At 48.5% G+C, this 23139-nt stretch overlaps 1 protein-coding gene across 1 annotated transcript; it reads left to right on the top strand.

Annotated features, from left to right (window-relative positions):
- Positions 1 to 1301: 1301 nt before the first annotated feature.
- B4GALT3 (beta-1,4-galactosyltransferase 3) lies at positions 1302 to 21163 on the top strand. Its single transcript, XM_056853869.1, has 6 exons — positions 1302 to 1560; positions 8078 to 8313; positions 10732 to 10922; positions 11821 to 11943; positions 14542 to 14646; positions 20572 to 21163. Exons 1-6 carry the CDS (start codon positions 1308 to 1310, stop codon positions 21161 to 21163), a joined length of 1500 nt encoding a protein of 499 aa, XP_056709847.1. The 5' UTR covers positions 1302 to 1307.
- The last annotated feature ends 1976 nt before the right edge of the window (positions 21164 to 23139 follow it).

Raw genomic sequence — 23139 nt, 5'->3', positions numbered from 1 at the left:
ATGATAAAGTGGATGCAAAATTTCGGAGAAATGATCAATATGGACCTATGGGAAAAACTTTGTTCTTCCGAATTGAAATATACTGTCTGTCAAGAAGTGAAAGAAAATTGGTACAAAACTTTTTACAGATGGTATCTGACTCCTAATATGCTTTCCCAGATGACAATTCCAGGGAAAAAAGGTGCATGTTGGAAATGTCAAGAGTCAGACGGCTCCTATTTTCATGTCTGGTGGACGTGTTCAAAACTACAACTATACTGGAAAAGAATTCATCGGGAACTACAGATGATGTTAGATATGAAGTTTACATTTGATCCTAAATTTTATCTACTCAGTATAGTGCCGTCAAATTTACCTTTGAAATCGCATGACGTCTTCAAATATGCTACAACAGCTGCCAGAACAATTCTAGCAAGAACCTGGAAACAAACTCACATACCTGAAATTGATGACTGGAAAGAAAAACTTCTGGAATATGCAACCATGGCCAAAATGACTTTCGAATTAAATCCTAAAGCTAGTGAATCCACTGAGCAATTCGAGGAGAAGTGGGCGTCTTTCTATACTTACATGAAATGCAGCTAACCTAAACGAAGTATGTTTAAACATTATAATAAACTCTGTATTATATTTTCTTATCTCAATTAACTGCCAAGTAGAATATGAAATTTTAAAATATTAGAAATCAGCCTGATGCAAGTATAATAAACTAAAGATATTCTGTAATTATGTTCTATTTAGAAATCATTTTACAATACTGTATTGTTTTTATAACGATAACGTTTACCCCTTCCCCTTTTTCTCTTCCTGTACCCTCCAATTATATAAATAAAATAATAAAAAGTTATAAAAAAAAAAAAGTAACACTAGTAACTTTTTAAAACGCACTAGTAACTTTAAAAACTATTACTGATGCTTTGTATCAATTCTTGCCAGTGAAAATCAGTCATCACTCAAAGTTTGGGTTGCCATAAATTACCAGTTGAGCCCACTGAAGGTTTAATTGGTAACTTAATTACCCTGTAGCACATAGAACACGTCCACACCACACATGTAAACCTGTTTGAATCTGGTTTAATGTCCATGGCTTTCTTGCAAGGATTCCTGGGAAATGTAGTCCTATCCTATGAGGCTGCTTATCCCACCAGTCTCAGGGTGCCGGGTTTTGTTCTCCCCACTCCTTCAGGGGAAGAGGGAGGCATCTTTTCATGGAGCAAGCTTCAGGTAAGCAGGGGGGTGACTCTGTCTTCTGTTTTCCAGGAGTACGACCCCCCCGCCCCGAAAGGCGAGATCGTCCCCCTAGCACCATGCTCCGACGGCTTCTGGATCGGCCCTGTACTTTGGCCCTCTTGATCTGTTTCCAGTTTGCCTTCATGGCATATTTCTCCTTCGGCGGCTTCCGGAACCTGGCCTCCATCTTTGGGCACGATCCTAACCCATCTTTTGATTACTCCCGGACCCACGACGTCTACACCAATCTTAGCCTCTTGCCTCTGCAGCCCCGTCATGGAAACCCCACGGGATCTCTGCCCTACTGCCCGGAGCGATCGCCTTATCTCGGTGAGTCTTGACTTGTGGGCTGAGTGATAGCCATACTCACATAAACACACATGAACACATGAACCTGCCTTACACTGATTCAGACTCTTGGTCCATCAAAGTCATTATTGTCTACTCAGACCAGCAGCAGCTCTCCAGGGTCTCAGGCGGGGGTCTTTCACATCACCTACCTGACTAGTCCCTTTAACTGGAGATGCCGGGGATTGAACCTGGGACCTTCTGCATGCCAAGCTGATGCTCTATCACTGAGCCATGGCCCCTCTCCTAAAAAAATACTCAGTCCACTCAAGTAAAGAACTAGCATGTCAGGGTGAAACATTCAGCCCAGCAACATTAGTCTCTGGAGGGAATGCTCCACACAAGAAGCTTTTTAACTGGAGATGCTAGGGATTGAACCTGGGACCTTCTGCATGCCGAGCAGATGCTCCACCACGGAGCCACAGGTAAGGGGAATAGGTTGGTGAGCGTAGGGTTGGAAAGAGTTCCAGGGCTGGACAGGATCCTGAAGTCTCCTTTAAGATAGCAGGCTGAAAATCAATTTTTAAGTTACCAGTCCTGAAGGATGCAGAGAAAAATACTCCAGTTACCCTGGTAATGTGTATGTTATGAGCCATCAAGTCACTTCCAACTTATGGCAACCCAATGAATTAACATCCCCCCAAAAGCCCTGCCCTCTGCAACCCTAGAAGGCATATTTAGGAGATTACCAAGGTCAGAATGGAGATGTCCCTGTAAATCAGTTGACGTTGAATCTACTGCGCATGTCTTTTTCAGGTGCTCTTTCTACCTGGAAGTCCGATGCAAGCTAATTTCCCCTCTTCTTGATCTAATAAAGGATAGTTCCGAGGAAGGGAGGCTGAGGAGTCTCCTATGGGATGGATCAGAACATAGGGTGAAGCAAGTAGCGAAATTCTGTGCCGCAATATCTAATATCCGCCAGACAAAGCTGGGGCGTGGTAATTTAACTTACAATGGAGAATGTTTTATTAATCCGAGGTCTGTTTACATTATATAAACTGTCTATGAATCGTATATCCTATAGTTTTAGTTACTGTACATTCTCCAGTTTTAATTCTGTAACCAATATGAATGTTTTTAATGGCATTTGCCGTATTAATAAATGAATCTGAATCTGAACATCCTCCAAAATATCCTATCATTAACAGCTTTGCTCAGGCCTTGCAAGTGGAGAGCCGTGGCTTCCTGTAATGAGTCAATCTATCTCATCTTGTGTCTTCCTCTTTTCCTGCTGCCTTCCACTTGCCTTCCACACTGGAGAGCTAGTGTGGTGTAGTGGTTAAGAGCGGTGGTTTGGAGCGGTGGAGCCTGATCTGGAGAACCGGGTTTGATTCCCCACTCCTCCACACGAGCTGCGGAGGCTAATCTGGTGAACTGGATTTGTTTCCCCACTCCTACACACGAAGCCAGCTGGGTGACCTTGGGCTAGTCACAGCTCTCTCAGCCCCACCTACCTCACAGGGTGTCTGTTGTGGGGAGGGGAAGGGAAGGTGATTGTAAGCCAGTTTGAGTCTCCCTTAAGTGGTAGAGAAAGTCGGCATATAAAAACCAACTCTTCTTCTTCTTTTCCTAGCGTTGTTGCCTTTTCCAGCGAGTCTGGTCTCCTTGTGATGTGACCCAATTACGGCAGCCTCAGTTTAGTCATTTTAGCTGGTCGGGAGAGTTCAGGCTTGATTTGAACTAGAGGCTACTTATTTGTCTTTTTGGTGGTGCGCGGTATCCGTAAGACTCTCCTCCCTTATAATACTGTACTTTAAATTGTCGGTTATTTTGGAGTGTGGGAGGTGTTACCAGAGAAGGACTAAGCTGAAACCAACTCCTGAAAATCCGGTTTAGATCAAGTGGCCGTTGAAGGTTCGCTTCTGGCAATTTGTTTATTAACTCTTTGATGGGGTGATGCGTTCATTACACCTCAAATCCTAACTTGAAGATGTCTTTCTTGATATTCTGGAAGAGGTGGTTGCTCTTTAGGTAGGATAATTTAACACTTGAACAAACCAGTGGCTGTTGAAAGCAACCTCTGGTTTTAATTTTTCATCAGAGGCGGAGGGTATGAAAAAGCCTCCCTATTGAAGAAATGACCAAAGAAATTCCCGGAAGCTACAAAGTTCAAAAGCTGTCAGTATAATAGAAGACTCTGGCTTAAATGATATACTGTGGTCGTTTTCCACTTTTAAAAAAAAAGAACGCATGAAGCTGCCTAATACTGAATCAGACCATTGAGGTCAGTATTGTCTACTCAGACTGGCAGCGGCTCTCAGGCTGAGATTTTACACGTCACCTACGTAATCCTTTCAACTGGCAATGCCAGGAATTGAACCTGGGACCTTCTGCATGCCGAGCAGATGCTCTATCACTGAGCCACTGTCCCTCCCAAATATAATAGTCACTAAAACTTTATTTAGTACTCAAAGCACAGACAGTGTTAAAGTTATCAAAACGACTGTGTTGTGATATTGCACAACCCTTGTGGCTCTAGCAATGAGAATATGGGGCAGAGGCGAGGGACCTTTTTCTTGTTGCATTTCAGATGACTCTTCCCATTTTCTCTGATGGGAAAAAAATAGACATTTTGGAGAACACAGAAAAGCAGCTAAAACATTTTCTCTTTTGGAATTGCTGAAATACATCTTGAATCTGGGGTTTATTCGCTCAAAACTTTAGTTTCAGAGGTTAGCCATGTTGATCGGCAGTACATCAGCTAGATTTGAGTTCAGTAGCATCCTAGAAACCAGCAAGATTTTTGGGGTACAAGCTTTAGAGAGTCAGAGTTCCCTTGGTCAGATACCTGACGAAGGGAGCTTTGACTCAAAAACTTGTCGATTTCTGAAGTGCTCCTAGGCTCGAATCTAAGTGTTCACTGAAAAATGTGTTAGGCTTTTATGAAGGGCAGTCTGCAGCCTTGGTTGATAATTCCTGTGTATACTCTTGGATTTAATAACGCATTTACAAGGATCCATTTTGTTCAAACATGACTCATTTTGTCCACAGTGAATCACGTGCACGGTGATGCTCTGTTGGATGGCTTTCAGGACTATATAGCTGACCTCGATAAGCAAATATTTAGTCAATTGCTTCATTTATGGTCTGCCATTCTCATGCGCAATTAAAACAGTGCAGTAAGAACAGTATACCGCACACAACCGACAGTGGATAAGAGTAGGTTACAAGCTACAAGAATGCACTGAGAAAGCTTTGATTCAGCAAATGATGCAACAGCTAGACTGCCCAAATAGAGCCAGTGTGGTGTAGTGGTTAAGAGCGGTGGTTTGGAGTGGTGGACTCTGATCTGGAGAACCAGATTCGATTCCCCTCTCCTCCACATGAGCAGCGGACGCTAATCTGGTGAACTGGATTTGTTGCCCTGCTCCTACACACGAAGCCCGCTGGGTGACCTTGAGCTAGTCACAGCTCTCTTAGAGCTCTCTCGGCTTAGAAACATGTTGTACATCTATATTTCTTAAATGTGCCAAAAGTGGTTTTATACGCTAGCTAAACAATATGTTTATTGAAATATTTATGCCTCGCCTTTTCTCATGGTTCAAGGCAGCTTACAGTCAATTCTGTGTTTCGCACTGGTAAGTGAGGTTTTAATAAGAAAGTGTCATATATTTCATTTTCCCCTAAAATGTCTGCGCCCTCCCCAAAAAGAAGAACAGTTGGTTTTTATATGCTGACTTTCTCTACCACTTAAGGGAGACTCAAACCGGCTTATAGTCACCTTCCCTCCCCCTCCCCACAACAGACACCCTGTGAGGTAGGTGGGGCTGAGAGAATGTGACTATCCCAGGGTCACCCAACTGGCTTCATGTGGAGGAGTGGGGAAACAAATCCAGTTCACCAGATTAGCCTCCGCCGCTCCAAACCACTGCTCTTAACCACGCATGGCTCTGTGACCATATGTGGGATTCAACCTTTGTTCATGATAACCACAAACACGCCATCTTGTTTAGTTAAATGCAAGGTGTTGGTTTTGTCATTCAAAGCCCATCACAGATTGGGACCGAGGTATCTGAAGGGCCGTATTCTCCCACACGTTCCTGCCCAGGAATTTAGATCGCAGGGAGATGCCCACCTGACTGTCCCACCAATCAAAGAGGCTTGTTTGGTGGGTACACGAGACGGGGCCTTTTCTGTGGCAGCCCCACAATGATGGAGCAACCTCCCCAGGGAGGTGTGCCCCATTGTCAATCTTCAGGAGGCAGTTGAAGATGGTTTTATTTAGGACTGCATTTTGATTGGTTTAGCTTTCATTATTGGCAGTCCTAATTGGGGCTGTCAATCTGTGACTTGTAGAGGTGTTATAAATGCTGTTTTTATTGTGTTTCTGTAATGTTGCCCATATATTGTAATCCATCTTGAGTTCTGCATGAGAGAAAGGCAGCTAACAAATATTTTAAATACAATTAAATAAATAAATATATTCAGTATTTGGGGGTGGGTAGGAAGAGTAGTTCAGTTTCTCACTATCAGGTTGTAGATTGTATGTTCCATACAGGAGCCAGACAAAAGCCCTTTTTTCCTGCCGTTTTGTGTCTGGCACTCCTCTGGCTGTGTATGGGAGGGGCCGTGGCTCAGCAGTAGACCATCTGCTTGGCAAACGGCAGGTCCCAAGTTCAGTCCCCAGCATCTCCAGTTAAAAAGGACCAGGCAGTAGGTGACATGAAAGACCTCCACCCAAGACCCTGGAGAGCTGCTGCCTGTCTGAGTAGACAATATTGACCGTGATGGACCAGTATAAGGCAGCTCCATGTGCCGATGGTCTTCTTGGTATGTGCAATCACCATTTTTTTGTGAAACGGGCACCATATTCTTTTCCAACCACCAGAACACACCGCCTGAAAACCAGGTCTTCGAGGGTATAATAAAAAGAGATTTATTGGTTGCTATGTTAGATAGTGTTTAGCTCAACCCCTTTGGTTTCCCCTGCATCACCTGAAACATCACTGTCTCCATAAAAGCTGATGTTTCAACCCCCGTTTGCCTTAAAGTTGTATTACTAGGATGGGCCTTCTCACAGAATCATAGAGTTGGAAGGGACCACCAGGGTCATCTAGTCCAACCCCCTGCAGGAAATTCACGACTACCTCCCCCACGTACACCCCAGTGACCCCGTACTCCATGCCCAGAAGATAGCCAAGATGCCCTCCCTCTCATGAACAGCCTAAGGTCATTGAATCGGCCTTGCTGACAGATGGCCATCTAGCCTCTGCTTAAAAACCTCCAGGGAAGGAGAGCTCACCAACTCCCGAGGAAGCCTGTTCCACTGAGGAACCACTGTAACTGTTAGAAAGTTCTTCCTAACGTCTAGACAGAAACTCTTCTGATTTAATTTCAGCCCCTTTGGTTCTGGTCCGACCTTCTTGGGCAACAGAAAACAACTTGGCACCATCCTCTTTATGACAGCCCTTCAAGTACTTGAAGATGGTTCTCATATCCCCTTCTCTTGGTACTTGTGACATTGTGCCAGTTCCGGACGCCCTTTACCCTGTGCCAAGGCAACCTTTGTTCTTATCATCCTTGCCTCTGGGCATTGTTTTCTCATTTCCTGGAAATCCTGCTTTAAAGACTTCCAGACTTCCTCCAAAGCCCCTTTGGCAAGGCTGGAGAAAGCCAAGGGCCTTCATCCTGCGGTTTATAAGCAGTGAACTAACAAACAGGTGCCCATGTTGGTTTTTGTGCGTTGGATCCATGAGGATTGGGAACTCAGAGGTTTTGGATTTTGCCAACTGCTTACCATTAGTCCAGTGACCCCGCTGCTATGTTGCAGTGGCTAAAGCATTGGGACTAAAACCTGCAAGACCCGGCTTCACGCCATGATGCTTATTGAATGACTGTGGGCCAGTTACTCTCTCCCGGCTTAACCTGCCTCACAGTGTCGTTGTGAGGGCAGAACGGGAAGAAGGAAACCCTGAGTACTGCAGAGAGCTCGTCGGAAGGAAGCAGGCAGCATAAAATGTGATAAGATTGTCCGTTATTTTTGAATCTGGGCGGGTGTGTAGGGACTATAGCGATGTCTCTTTCTTATCTTTTCTGCCTCTAATCTGGAGAACCGAGTTTGATTCCCCACTCCTCCACATGAGCAACGGACACTAATCTGGAGAACGGGGTTGGTTTCCCCACTCCTCCACATGAAGCCAGCTGGCTGACCTTGGGCTAGTCACAGTTCTCTCTGAAGTCTCTCAGCCCCACCTTCCCCACACAGGGTGTCTGTTGTGGGGAGGGGAAGGGAAGGGGATCATAAGCTGGTTTGACAGTCATGCTAGGAAAAGTAGAGGGCAGCAGGAAAAGAGGAAGACTCAATAAAAGAAGCCACAGCCCTCAATTTGCAAGACCTGAGCAAGGCTGTCAAAGACAGGGCATTTTGGAGGACACTGATTCATAGGGTCACCATGAGTCAGAAGCAACTTGACGGCACTTAACACACACATAAAGTGGTAGAGAATGATGGCATATAAAAACCAACTTTTCTTCCTCTTCCTGCCCCACCTGCTCGCAGTTGGCCCTTTGACTGTGACCTTCAGTCGAGTGCCGACGCTGGAGCAGATCCAGCAGAAGAACCCAGCTGTGAGCAATGGGGGCCGATACCGCCCTTCCGCCTGCGAGCCGCGCTCCCGCACCGCCGTCGTCATCCCGCACCGCAACCGGGAGACCCACCTCCGTCACCTGCTGTACTATCTCCACCCGTTCCTCCAGCGCCAGCAGCTGCAGTACGGTATCTACGTCGTACATCAGGTATGTAGTTTGTTGGTGAGGGGCTGTCGCAGGAGCCTGGGAAATGACTGGGTGGTTTTGAACACATGAAGCTGCCTTATACTGATTCGGGCCCTCAGTCCATCAAAGTCAGTGTTGTCTACTCAGACTGGCAGCGGCTCTCCAGGGACTCAGGTTGAGGTATTCTCCATCACCTACTTGTCTAGTCCCTTTAACTGGAGATGCCAGGGATTGAACCTGGGACTTTCTGCATGCCAAGCAGATGCTCTGCCACTGAGCTACGCCCCCTCCTGCCATTTCTGGATTTTGCCAAAGTAGGGGTGAAGTGGAGAAACTTGGCTGCAAATCAGCCTGACGGCCCCATTCTCTCTGCACGTGGTCTCCAGGATGCGAGATCCCCCCCTGCAGATCTTTGGGGTGAATTCTTCCCAAGTCAGTGTGCCTGGGATTTGCAACCTTTGAAGCAAAAAACCTGGTGCTTCTCTCTTCAGATGTTATTTTAGTGCATTTGGTTTAGAAGGTGACCTGAAACTCTTTACAGCCGATAAGCGTATATCCCCGCCCCCTCTTTTATGTTGGTGCTGTGTCCCAAACTAGGCCATTTCCACTGCTGATTTCAGCCCGAGATAACCAAGGAGGAGAAGAATGCATGGCCAGCTTTTCCGACCGGCTGCCCGGGTCGTCAGGGCTGTGTGCCTTGGCACACAATACATCCTATTTTATTTTATTTAGCTTCATTTGCAGCCTTCCTTTCTGACTGAGACTCAAGGTAGATTACAATTAAAACAAAAACAAAAAAACACAACTCAGTCGGACAGCAAGGCCCTCCAATAAAGCAGTAGGAATAGGATTAAGGAATTGGAAAACAATGCAAACAATCCATATGTATATGAAGCAGACAAAGACGGAGCTGGGCATCTAGCCCAGCAAGATTTATTCAGGCTCTGGCTTGGATCCAGCGGAAAGTTTCCATGGGCAGAATGATTTCCTGCAGGGGGAGAGGGCAGGTGAAAAAGCCATGCTGTGCGGGTGGAAAGCGTTTCATCAGTGGAAACGCTTCGTTGGATCTGAGCCTGTGTCTCCGAGGCCTGAGATTTAACCTGCAGGCGGTTGCATGCAAGGGACGTACCCTGCCCTCTGCACGTGACTTCAGCCCTCTGCGTGTGACTTCATGCACCTTGAAATCAATGCACATAGAGGGGCAGGGGCCACGGATGCGCCGCCCCTGCCGATTGCCTATTTATGGCCAGCAGCTTTTGAGGATGGTGTCTACGCACGTATGCTTCCCCTCTGTGACTGGGAATGCTGCTTTTTCAGATGTTCCCAATGGTGGGGGGTGGGGGAGCGTGATTACGCGCCCATCCCATAGCCTCTGTGCTTGTGAGCCTTATCTTGTGAATCAGTGGGGTCCATGCGCCTGCACTTGCTCCCCCACTGAAGTCAACACGCAGAATCTCAAGTGTAGAGTGCTTCTGTACAGGCCCAGGTGGTGTTCCATTTTGTCCTGCCCCTTATAAGCAGCTCTGGGAGTCTAGAAAGCTCCTAAATCAACCTCTCGCTGGCCTTTTCCTCGGTTCTTTATTTAAGTTATGTAGTTATTCAAAACATCTATTTTAAATTTAGTTATTTAAAACACCTATTTTAAAGAGATGTTTTAAATCACCACAGGGCCGGGAGTTCCACAATTTAACTATGCGTTGTGTGGAGAAATGCTTCCTTTTATTAGTTTTGAACCTCTCACCCTCCAGCTTCAGCCGTATTATGAGGGAGGGAAGCTTCTCCCTGTCCACTCTCTCCATACATTGCACAATTTTATAGACCTCTTTTATGTCTCCCCTTAATCGCCTTCTTTCCAAGCTAAACAGCCCCTAAGCATTTTAACTGCTCCTCATAGGGCAGTTGCTCTAGTCCCGTTCATTTTGGTTGCTCTCTTCTGCACCTTCTTAAGCTCTGCAATATCCTTTTATAAATAAATATTAATGAAATGAACACATGAAGCTGCCTTACACTGAATCAGACCCTTGGTCCATCAAAGTCAGTATTGTCTACTCAGACAGGCAGCGGCTCTCCAGGGTCTCAAGCAGGGGTCTTTCACATCACCTACCTGCCTAGACCCTTTAACTGGAGATGCCAGGGATTGAACCTGGGACCTTCTGCATGCCAAGCAGAGGCTCTACCACTGAGCCACAGCCCCTCTCCATGGCTGTCCAGGGTCTTAGGCTGAGGTCTTTCACATCACCTACTTGCCTAGTCCCTTTAACACTGAGCCACGGCCCCTCTCCAGTGAGTAAGTTCGAGAGATAGAATTACCCTTTTAAGGGCATCTGAGGGGGTTGCCTTGGGGTATTGCTGACCCTGGCTCCGCGTGGGCCCCGCTTGGAGGGTCCTGCGTCTCTCCCCGTCGCCAAATCATGTCAGATCGATGCTGCTCTTCCGTAGGCCGGGAACTCCACTTTCAACCGAGCAAAGCTGCTCAACGTGGGTGTGAAGGAAGCCCTGAAGGATGAAGAATGGAACTGCCTTTTCCTCCACGATGTGGATCTCATCCCTGAGAACGACCACAACCTTTACACCTGCGACCCCTGGAGTCCCAAGCACGTCTCTGTTGCCATGAACAAGTTTGGCTACAGGTGAGGGAGGGCAGCGGAGGTCTGGGGTGGGGCAGACTGACTCATTACTACATCTGTTGGACTGTCGGCCATGTTTGTATCATGTCCTTCCTCCAAGGAGCTCAGGTTGGTGTAGAGAGCCAGCATGGTGTAGTGGTTAAGAGCAGTGGTTTGGAGCGGTGGACTTTAATCTGGAGAACCTGGTTCAATTCCCCACTCCACGAGTGGTGGACACTAATCTGGTTTCCCCACTCCGCCACATGAAGCCAGCTGGGTGACTTTGGGCTAGTCACGGTTCGCGCTGAACTCTCTCAGCCCCACCTACCTTACAGGGTGTCTGTTGTGGGGAGGGGAAGGCGATTGTAAGCCATTTTGATTCTTCCTTAAGTGGTAGAGAAAGTCGGCATCTCTTCTTCTTCTCCTCCCTTCCTCCATTTTATCCTCCCTGGTTTATACAATGATTTTTAAAGACAAAGACAAACAGAAGGAGCTGTCAGAAACTTTGGGGCTGCAAAATTTGTGTTGTCTAGAATCTCAAGCAGAAGAAGATCCTTCCTAACACTTTTTATTTGAGATCTTTACTATGGAGATGGCAGTTTAAACGTGGGACTTTCTGCACAAAAAGAGAGGGCTGTGCCTCAAACCCTCCCCCCATAACAGCAGAAGCTGCCTTGTACAGAGTCTGACTGTTGGTAAAGGCTCTGGATGATCTATTCTGATCGACCGTGGCTTTCTGGAACAGAAAGCTTTCCTTTGTTATCCAAGACCAACAGGAAATACCCAGTATTGAACTTGGGACCTTCTGTACGCGCAGCAGGTGTTCTGCCATTGGACTGTGGACTCCTTTTCTTGGAAACCCTGCCTGACTTAAACAGGTATTGACTTTTGTCTTTCTCTCTCCCTTCCCCCTTCTCTCCAGCCTCCCGTACTCGCAATATTTTGGCGGTGTGTCGGCGCTCACCCCAGATCAGTATCTGAAGATCAATGGCTTCCCCAATGAGTACTGGGGCTGGGGAGGGGAAGACGATGACATTGCCACAAGGTGGGTCTCTTGTTCTCTCCCCCCCCCCCGGCTTTCTACTCCGCTTTTTTCCCATCATGTCTGGCTTAAGCTCGTGAGAGTTTCTTCCACTTTCTCACAGCCACTTTGGTATTTTCTTGGCGTCCAATTCAGCCGGGTCCAGATCTGGGAAGTCTCTACATTTCCAGTGGTGGCTGGGGATTCTGCTGCCTTTGCCCTGTATTTCCAAACTAATCCCTGCGTCCATAAGGACTACGAACTTGTCTTTTAAAAAATGCAAACTTCCGTCAAGAAACTGAGTATCACACTTGGGCAGGGGGGCTTATTCTGTCCTTGTGCAAATGCCAATGATAGAGGTCTATAAAATTCTGCATGGTTTGGAGTGGACAGGGAGAAGCTTTTCTCCCTCTCTCATAATACTAGAACGCGGGGTCATCTGCTGAAGCTGGAGGGTGAGAGATTCAAAACTGATAAAAGGAAGTATTTGTTTCACACAACACATTGTTAAATTGTGGAACTCCCTGCCCCAGGATGTGGTGATGGCTGCCAACTTGGAACGTTTGAAGAAGGGAGTGGACATGTTAATGGAAGAGAGGGGTATTCATGCTACTAGTCAAAAAGGATACTAGTCGTGATGCATACCTATTCTCTCCAGGATCAGAGGAGCATGCCGAATATATTAGGTGCAGTGGAACACAGGCTGCTGCAGTTGACTTGTTTGTGGGCTTCCTAGAGGCACCTGGTTAGCCACTGTGTGAACAGACTGCTGGACTTGATGGCCCTTGGTCTGATCCAGCATGGCCGTTCTTATATTCTCATGTGCCACAGTTCCACACAGTCATGTTTATAGTGAAAATGAGGCAAGAGAACGTGGAAGACCGGTAGCTGACCTTTGTGGGGTCTTGTGAGCACAGCGGGGAGGGCTCGGGAACAGTGACTTTCCCTTAGCAAGATCTGCTTGCAACACCTATTCCATCCTCCGCTTCCCGCTCTCTAACTGGGGTAAAGCTTGCCTTCTCATCTCCTTCATCTCTTTTCTTTCTCTCCATTCCACCTCACGCGCTCATGGATCTTTGCATGCTCATTTCCACTGCACAGGGTTGCGGGTAAAGCTGCAGCATCCAGGTAGGTGAAATAGTAGCCAGTGTGCCAACGGGGGCCCAGCCGAGGGATCCTTATGAGCATGCGGGCGAAACGCGGTTTGCCGTCGACCGGAGCTTCTGCGATGGTCAAGGAATGTTCTGAAGCGCTCTAACTTTGAAGGGGGTGGGGGAAAGGGCCTGTTGTGAGGATTTGATTGGCACAGCGGTGATCAGGGAAGACAGAAAATTTAGCCCTGTTCTCAGGAGACTTAATTTATTTGGAAAGCCTAGATGCAGCCTCTCCAGAGACCTGCTCCAAGCAGTTCACGGGTAAAATAAAACAAAACAAGCCGGGGCATTAAGACAAACATTGAGCAGCCTAAAACGATGTTCGTAGAACAGCTAAAAGCCGATGATAAAGCAGCTTAAAAAAAAAAAAGGAACCTTTTTAGCCTGGTTAAAAAGAATGTTTTGGCCTGGTGTCTAAAAAGATAGTGAGTTCAGCACCAGGCTAGCCCCGAGGGGAGGGCAATCCAAAGGCGAGGAGCCACCACTAAAAAAGCCCTGCCTTTACCCACCTCCCCTCTACAGGCAGGGGCACAAAGGACAGGGCTTGAGAAGAGGATCTTAACTGGTGGGCTGAAAAAGATTTGAACTTTGCGTATTGATTCTCAAGAAGCGGGGCCAGAGTTCGGGGGAACTGGGAGTCGGGCAGCAGCAGAAATATTGCCTAGGGCAAGCAACTGGTAGAATTCAGGGCCTAAACTATGCTAAGGCGATTGTAGGGACTGTGATCCAGTCGCTCTGGGTTTTGGCATGGGGTGTCTGTCCAGCTTTGCCTGTTCGGTGTGGAGCCAGACAGATTTGTGACAAGTCAGCCACTTCACTTCATGGCAATGGGAGAGGAGTCCATTCTCCCCTTCCCCGATTCTGCCTGGTCCCTGCATGCTGGACAATGGCCGTCTTCTCAAGGTGAGAGGCCCGCCGATGTACGTCGATTCTTTGAACGACGTCTAAAGAGCACAGGAGCTCCCAAACGGAGGATTGTCCCACGAGCAAGACCGCGGAGGGACAGAAGGAAAAGGAGAGTTGGGCGAAGGGAAGGAAACGCCGTTTGGCTGCAAAGGGCCGAGCCCGGGGAACTGTTCGTCTCCGGAGCCGTGTGTCTCAGCGAAGCTGGCTCGAATTATTGGTCGCCATGGTGACTGCTCATTTCCTGCTGTGTGTGTGTAGGGGGGGGAACAGTTTAAAGTATTTAACCTTCAGCAGAGACAAAAGAGGGGGAAGCGGGTATTAGTTTTCCAAGTGTGTGTTGGCGCAACCGGGAGTGGCTGCCCCGTGCCGCTTTTTCAGAGGTCGCCTGCGCATGACGCCCACGTGGTCTGACGGACACGTTTAGAGCCTGACAAAAGGGCTGGTTGGAGGGGGGGTCATCCTTCTCCCAGGGGAAGGTGGCCCTTTGAGGCGGGGACCTTTGGAGGTGCCCGTGGTCTTCTCCAAGGTCCTGAGTCCCTGTTTTTCCCTTCTGTGTCTCCAGGGTGCGTCTGGCTGGCATGAAGATCTCGCGGCCTCCCGTCTCCGTTGGCCACTACAAGATGGTGAAGCATAAGGGTGACAAGGGAAATGAGGAGAACCCCCACAGGTGCGCCTCTTATCCCTTGGGACCAGCAAGGATCGGGGAAACGGACTCTGCAGAGAATCATAGAGTTGGAAGGGGCCACCAGGGTCATCTAGTCCAACCCCCTGCACAATGCAGGAAATTCACAACTACCTCCCCCCCACACCCCCAGTGACCCCTACTCCATGCCCAGAAGATGGACAAGATGATCTGACTACGGTCATAGAAAGTTTGGGGTTGCATTATACTAGGGTTGCCAGCTCTGGGTTGGGAAATATCTGGAGATTTTGGGGGTGGAGTCTGAGGAGGGTGGAGTTTGGAGAGGGGGAGGGACTTGAATGCCATAGTGTCCAATTGCCAAAGTGGCCATTTTCTCCAGGGGAAATAATCACTGTCGCCTGGAAATCAGTTGTAATAGTGGGAGAACTCCAGCCATCTCCTGGAGGTAGGCAACCCTACATCATGCACTTGGTTAAAAGCGGAAGCTGAAAGTCCCCAGTTCAAATCCTGGTCTAGGGTTGCCGGGCAGTTCCGGAAGTGACAAAGGTGGCTCTGGGAATTGCAGGGAAGTCCTAGATCTTCCTGTAAAGAACTTCCAGCAAGTACACGAGGCTGCATTTGTTCTTTCATTTTCTCTGGCAACAGGACCTGGGGGGCGGGGGATTCCCCCATCCCCTCTGGGGGGCTTGGCAGCCCTAGATCCCATTTTGGGAGTCTTTGGCAAGATTGTTTCAGAGGGTAGCCGTGTTGGTCAGCAGGAGAGCTGCTAGATTTGAGTCCACCAGTACTTTAGAGACCAGCAGGATTTTCAGGGTGTGATGTTTTGAGAGTCAAAAAGGTTGCGCAGGGAGCTTTGACTCTTGAAAACTTATACCTTGAAAATCCTGTTAGTCTAAGGTCTCAAATCTCTAGGGTTGCCAGGTCCCTCTTCACCACCGACGGAAGGTTTTTGGGGTGGAGCCTGAGGAGGGCGGGGTTTGGGGAGGGACTTCAATGCCATAGAGTCCAATTGCCAAAGCAGCCCTTTTCTCCAGGTGAACTGATCTTTGTCGGCTGGAGATCGGTTGTAATAGCAGGAGATCTCTACCGCCACCTGGAGGTTGGCAACCCTACGAATCTCCCTGTTTGGCAAAGTTCTGTCACGGCTATGCAAGCTTTCCCTTTCCCTGTATTCCTAATATATGGAGAATACTTTCCCACAGAGCTGTGGCTGTTGACCATTTTTCAACCAACAGATTCGTCCCTTGGTGTCCCGGCCCAATAAGCACGCCAAGGAGGAGAAGGTTTAGAGATGTATTATTCAGCTGAATAACAGGCTCCAGGCCAAAGCAGAAGCAAACACTTTTAGTCCAACATACTTGCCAAGATGTCAGTCATTACAAACGTCATGTTCTCCTCTTTACGCCGTTCTTTCACCACCTTAGACATACAATGTCCTGTTACACCTACAACATATCTCTTCATAGATAGGGTTGCCAGGTGCCCGGTGGCGGCTGGCAAACCCCTGGAAATTCACCCCTCTGCCCGCTGACCAGCTGAGGGTCGGCAGGCAAACATGCATGCGCGCGCATGCACACCGCGCGCATGTAACTTCTGGTTTACAATTGGAAGTGCCGCCTGGCGAGGGGCCTTATACCACTCTTTAGAGACCAGCGATGCGGCACTTCTGGGTGTAAATGCATTGCAAGAGTTCGAGTGGCATAAGGCTCCTTGCATCGCCGTGTGCGCGCGCGATCCCAAGCTCTGGCAGCCCTATTCATAGATCCCATGATCAAAAAATGGAGGCGATTCCTCCCCTTAGGGTGGGCAGTTTACTACGCTAATGAGGTGACACCTCTACCTCTGTCCTTGACCAAGTTAGCAACCTCATCCACAATTGCCGAAACAGTGAACGCCCAGAGAAGTTCTGTGGGAGATGGGCATACATCATCCTTTTCTTCTCTCCTCTCTTCTTGCAGTTACTTTTTGCAGCTACTAGTTACCAAGGAGTCCTTCATTCATTATCTTGCCGCTTTATGGCTGCCTTTTAGCTCAGTTTAGCAAAAGCCTTTATTTCTTTAGTTCATTTTCTCATTAACCCTTTGGTCAAGCCTACAGTTGCAATACATACTACTACTACTAATAATAATGTAGAATTGTACATAAACAGATGCTATGAGCTGCGTTTGCAGCGTAAAGAAGACAACGCTGCCGTGATCCAACACCACCCTCCAGTGGTTGGAGGACTTGTTTTCCTTTTGCATGTGTGAGATTTTAGGATCTATAAACAAGCGCAGCCTTATGTACTTGCTGGAAGTTCTTTACAGGAAGTGACTAGGAAGTGTTCAGTTTTCGGCACCGCAATTTAAGAAGGATGTAGACGAGGTGGAGCCCTGACCTGGATGGCCCAGGCTAGCCTGATCTGGTCAGATCTCAGAAGCTAAGCAGGGTCAGCCCTGGTTAGTACTTGGATGGGAGACCGAGGAAGTCCAGGGTCACGACACAGAGGCAGGCAATGGCAAACCACCTCTGTTAGTCTCTTGCCATGAAAACACCAAAAAGGGGTCGCCATAAGTCGGCTGTGACTTGACGGCACTTTACACACATGCAGACAAGCTGGAACGTGTCCAGAGGAGGGCAACAAAGATGGTGTCCCCCCTCAACCTCCTCCAGACTGAACGTTCCCAACTCCCTCAGCCTTTCCTCACCGGGCTTGGTCTCCAGGCCCCCGATCATCCTCGTAGCTCTCCTCTGCGCCTGCTCGATACAGGGTAAAGCGATGCAGGGAATGGCTGTTCCTTTCCTTTTATCCCTTAGAAGCTCCTTGATCCATTGATCTTGAGCAGCATATATCTAGTGTTGGAGGGATATAAGGACTGAGACAAATCTTGCCACTGACAATGCAGCCTTGGGATCCCTATCGCTTAGTAGAAAAGGCATTATGTCAGACACAGAGGCGTTGGATTTGTATGTTACAAGGGGGAAATATAATGTGATCGAAGTTCCTCGTAAAAGCGGCCTTCCAAAAGGGCATGGGCTAGTGAGTCGATAGAGCCAGAAGAGCAAGGACAGGTCCTGTCTGAATATGGTATATTCAAAATCCTGCCCTGCATAACCACAGAGGGGTTAGCATTCAATCTAGCTAAACAAAAAGCTCTAGAAAGACGAGGGGATGGGTGTTCCATACTGTTGATTTCAATCTGTTAATGAGCCATCTCTGAAGCACTCTTGACATGTCAAACAGCGCTGCGCTCCCCGCCGCCGCCTTTTTTCACGGCACATTCTTTTCCAACTTTTTACTTAACATCGTCAGAATAGTGCTATATCACTGAACTGCTGTAACGCCACCATTCGGACACATAGGATTACTATGGCACTACAACCCTATGACGCTAATCTTAGGCTGTTTTTTTTTTTTTTAAGCCGGAAAAGAACACGCCATGAAAAAAGGCCAAAAAAAAAGCGGTCCTTTTGGAAGCGGCCCAGACGTTTTAAACAGCCCACTGCAGCGATTCAGAAGCTCTAGGAAAAACTGAAAACAGGAGAAAGCCGTTTTCATTAAAAAAAAATATGGCTGAGCCTGGGGATGCCAATGGGGGACACAAGCGGCTTTGTCTGAAAAGGTTTTAAAAAACCCGTTAGCAGCTGGGAGCCAAAACAGTTGTGTCTAAAATGACACAAAAAATCTTTTAGTGTTGTGCCGACCTAACCACATTCAGACACGCAAGCTACACGCATACCCACAGAAGCCGCTTGTCAGTGGCCCCCCCTTTCCTTCAGCAAGTAGGCACACACACACGAGCCAAAGGCTGGAATCTTTCCTCTCACATAAGGGAACAGCCTTCCTCCCACCTATTCCTCCTTTAAGTTTCGCTTCACCCTGCAAGGGAACAATAGAGTTCTTTTTTTTTTAATATAATTTTTATTATTTTTCAATATTTACCACACATCTCATTTGAAAATACAACCTATATACTAATCTTTAAACCAACAAAGCATTAACAAATATTTAGGTGTAAGTCTTCAACATTAAATCTAATTAAATGTGGTGAACTTCCCCACCGACTTCCTCTCTCCCAACATTAATCTGGTATCTCCTTTGTATTAATATTTTCTAATGCTAATATATTATTATTTTAATGTTATATTTCCCCCTTATATAGTACCTTTCCATAATTAATAATAAGATAACAATAACAATAAGCAGGGGGAAAAGAATAAACCATTAGGAAAAAAAAACAGACAACACAAAATATATTAATACACTGTTCTCCAATTACTCATCTCTGTCATATTATAACGGATTAGTTCTTAAAAAGCTGAAATCCCTAGGAAAAAAGCTAATTTAATATTGTAATATCTCTACTTCCCCCATTCCCCTTATAAAAATTGAATTAAAATTCTTCTGGCTTTCTTAGCCCTTTTTAAACTTTTTCTTCTGTCTGGATGAACAAGAGTTCTATTCATTAATGTAGCAAAGCTCACGCAGGCGCTGTAGAAACTAATGACATTGCATTGACAAGCTAACATCGAATGTTACTGGAATGTCAAATGTCTATAAAACCTCTTGCATTGCCCCTCCCTCGGTGTGACAGGATCACGGAGCTCTTTTGTCTGGATCCTGGATCACCCGGTTATGACTTCTTGGCCAATAAAGCAAGCCAAAAGCTCACACCAGCCTCCTTGCCCTCATTACTCCATAGGGGGGGGACACATCATTAGCAGCCGGCTGCTAAAACAGATGATAAGGGGCCTTAGTGATTCTGGGCCCCTCGGCCAAAGTCCCGGATGGAGCCCCTGAATCACTGCCACCTTCTCACTGCCCCTCAGTGAGTGAGGTGGGTGGGAACCATGGCTGCCGACGTAAGAAAGGCCATGCTGGATCGGACCAAGGTCCATCAAGTCCAGCAGTCTGTTCACACAGTGGCCAACCAGGTGTCTCCAGGAAGCCCACAAACAAGACTACTGCAGCAATATTATCCTGCCTGTGTTCCATAGCACCTCATATATTAGGCATGCCCCTCTGATCCTAGAGAGAATAGGTATGCATCTTGACTAGTATCCATTTTGACTACTAGTCATGGATAGCCCTATCCTCCATGAACATGTCCACTCCCCTCTTAAAGTCTTCCAAGTTGGCAGCCATCACCACACCCTGGGGCAGGGAGTTCCACTTTTTAACTATCTGCTGTGTGAGGAAAGACTTCCTTTTATCTGTTTTGAACCTCCCACCCTCCAGCTTCTGCAGATGACCCCGTGTTCTAGTATTATGGGAGAGGGAGAAAAACCTCTCCCTGTCCACGCTCTCCAAACCATGCATAATTTTATAGACCTCTATCGTGTTTCCCCTCAGCTGCCTTCTTTCCAAGCTGAACAGCCCTAAGAGTTTTAACCGCTCCTCATAGGGTAGTTGCTCTAACCCACTGGTCATTTTGGTTGCTTTTTTCTGCAGAAGACTGCTGCCCAAGCTTCAGATGGGACAGGCATGGACGGGAACAGGAGCCTGTTCTTTTTCTCCCCCCCCCTTCCGTTGGGAAAGGGAGTGCCCAGGGCAGCTGCCCGTATTGCCCATGTCTAAGACCGCCTTTCTGTGAAACTCCCTGCTATGCCACACCATTGTTCATGGAGGGGTATTCATGGCTACTGGTCAAAACGGATGCTAGTCACGATGCATAACCTACTCTCTCCCGAATCAGAGGAGCATGCCGAATATATTAGGTGCTTTGGTACTCAGTCAGGACAATGCTGCTGCAGTCGTCTCGCTTGTGGGCTTCCTAGAGGCCTCTGGTTGGCCACTGCGTGAACAGACTGCTGGACTTGATGGGCCTGGGTCTGATCCAGCATTGGTGGTCTTATGTTCTTATGACTGGTCCTCGAGCGTACGAGGTCACAGGGTGTTCCTATTGAAGGGTGGGTGTCTTTTACCTCTCCGATTGTACAAATTTATCCTTTTTCCTGTCCTTTTCGCAGGTTTGATCTGTTGATCAGGACGCACCGGGCCTGGACTCAGGACGGCATGAATTCCCTCTCTTACACGCTCCTGTCCAAGGAACTCCTTCCCCTCTACACGAACATAACGGCCGACATCGGTACCAACCCCAGAGCCAACAAGGGCGGCAAGGGCTCCTTGCCCAGCCTGGGTGGGAGGAACTACCCAACCGGCAGCAACCACAACTTCCGGCAGGAGATGTTACGCAAGACCCCCTTTGCCAAACTCTCCCAGGCCATGGGTTGGGGGGAAGCGACAACCCCGGCTGTGGGGCGGAAGGAACAGCCAGGTTCGAAATGGAAGAACCCAAAACCAAATCTGGTGATGGAGAAAGAGGGGAATGAGTCCCATAATACAACCAGCAGCAACTTCAGGCAGGTGGTCTTACGAACGTCCACGCCCAGCCTGGAGGCTCCGAAGCGAGGAGCAGAGGAGGCCGGGAGAGGAAATCGGCTCCCGGGAGCCGACGAGGCGGAAATGGACTCCACCAAAATATTGGCCGCTGGTGCGGCCTTCGACTCGAGACTCCGGAGGCCGTCGGACAATCGCACTGACCTGCAAAGGGCTAACTAGGACAGGCGTATGCCAGCGGGTGTTGGCACCTAGAACCCCCGTCCAGGCCTTGGTTCCGGTGGTAGCTGGCCGTTTCCTCAGTGTCTAGAACCAATAATTGGAATTGCACTCATGCTGTCTCCCAGAGGTTTTTGGGTGCTGAGGGGGGGTCTGGCAAATCCCAGTTGGCAATAGATCGGGGGCGGGGGGAGAATGTCCTTCACGGTGTCTCCTGCCAGTGGGCCGCAGAGCCACGGAGCTCCCTGGTGTGTCCCCTCCTACCAAAGAGGGGGAGACCCAGCCACGTAACGGTGGTTCTGCCTTCCTTGCGCTCGAGTGGAGTTCCAGCAGCTGCGTCCCCCCTCCTCGCTTTGGGGGGTGTGTGTCACGTCCCTTCGCTGGGCCTTTGTGGGACTTTATACACTGATAAGGATAAATCAAGTTGGCTTGAAAACTCGGGGAGGGGAGCAGGCTGGCCCAGCAGGCGGCTTATTCCATGAACGGGGCAGCTCCGCTCCGTCCCCAAACGACGGCGTAAACGCTCGGCTTCTGACCGGTGCTGTTCCAGAGAAGAACGGAAGCGGTTTGGACGGTCCTCGGCCGTCGCCCTCGCCGGCTTCTTGTTCAGAAGCAGGGGGAAGGCGCTCCATTTTGCAGCCTGGTGCTGCCGGGTTACCTTTCTGGAGCGGGGAGGCAGAAGCGCCACGTCCGCTTCCTTTAGGCAGGCTCCTGTCTGGCGGGCGCAGGGTTTTAGAGTTGCTGTCTTGCTCTAGGGCGGGTAGCAGGGGTTGATGCGTTCACCTTTCTGCTTGCGTCCCTGAGCCCCCTCCCTGTTCCTCTCATGTGGACATGGCCAGGTGGTTCACAAGAAGGGGAACTCGGCCCAGCGGGGCTCCCCACGGTGGAATTAGGGGTGTCCCGGCCTTTTTTCTAGGCTAATTTACCCTGCGAGAACGCCATTAACAGCTCCTAAGCTATGACCGAGGCCGGGTGGAAAGCAACGTTGGCCGAAGCGAGAGAATCCGCCCGTGGGATTTCGGCAGTCGCTCTGCGTCCCGTTGAAAGGGGGCTGCTACCCATATGGACGGGGTGCGACGCGAGCGCGAAGACCTGTGTGTTTTTGCCTCATTTTTAAGCTGCGCCTCGAGGCCTAGGGCTGGCCATAGTTGTTCCGGTCCCCCTGACCTGCCCTGGCTTGGTTGCTGCAAGCCAGCCGCACGAAAAATCCTTGCCAAGGGACTGAAGTCCGGCTGAACGGGGTACCTTGAAGGTGTTTTAATTTCTTTTTTAAGCTCTGGGCGACAGAACACTACCCTCCTCCCCAAATCTGGGCACTTTATGCTGTAGCGTCTCGTTCCCTTCCCTGTTCCGGGGCCCGTCTATCTTGGAAAAGGCCTCCGGCCCTAGATGGTGGAAGGTAGCAAACTACCCCTCTCTTAAAGATGTTCTGACCTACCTTTTTCCTGAGCGGTTTGTAGAACAGATCTATATCCCCCCACACACACCCCCGCTTCTATCGGGGCTGGTCCCAGCCTGCCACCCATGTGTATTCCCTCTCTCCCCCACCCCAGACAACCTCACTGTGTTTTCCTTGCTTGGGGTGTACCTCTCACAATCTCTAGCTGTGTAACTTATTCTATTTATGAAGTCGCTCCCTTCCCGCAGCTGCTCCGGCCTTGAACTGCTCCTACCCCCCCCCCCACAACACCACCACATTTTTGATAATTGTCTTTTTAAAAAATAAAATAAATCTGTCCACTGAACAGAGACCGGGTTGTTGTCCTATGTATACTTCCAGCATGTTGCTTCCGGTTGCTTTCCTGCTGTTAAGATTCTTTCATCGGTTGAGAAACAGGCAAATCCTGGTGAACCGTGTTGGTTTCCCCACTCCTCCACATGAAGCCAGCTGGGTCACCTTGGGCTAGTCACTCTCTCAGCCCCATCTACCTCACAGGGTGTCTGTTGTGGGAAGGGAACGTGATTGTAAGCCAGTTTGA

The sequence above is a fragment of the Euleptes europaea genome, chromosome 7 (genome assembly GCF_029931775.1).
Source record: "Euleptes europaea isolate rEulEur1 chromosome 7, rEulEur1.hap1, whole genome shotgun sequence".
Taxonomy (NCBI): domain Eukaryota; kingdom Metazoa; phylum Chordata; class Lepidosauria; order Squamata; family Sphaerodactylidae; genus Euleptes; species Euleptes europaea.
Note: the sequence above shows the minus strand (reverse complement) of the source record. Positions and strands in the feature narration are given on the sequence as shown.

Bases quoted from the DNA above. Each gene is read 5' to 3' on its own strand.
- B4GALT3 (XM_056853869.1), top strand. From the start codon at position 1,308: ATGCTCCGACGGCTTCTGGATCGGCCCTGTACTTTGGCCCTCTTGATC. The intron at 10,923-11,820 runs GTGAGGGAGGGC...CCTTCTCTCCAG, and splicing joins ATGAACAAGTTTGGCTACAG to CCTCCCGTACTCGCAATATT. The intron at 11,944-14,541 runs GTGGGTCTCTTG...CTGTGTCTCCAG, and splicing joins GACGATGACATTGCCACAAG to GGTGCGTCTGGCTGGCATGA.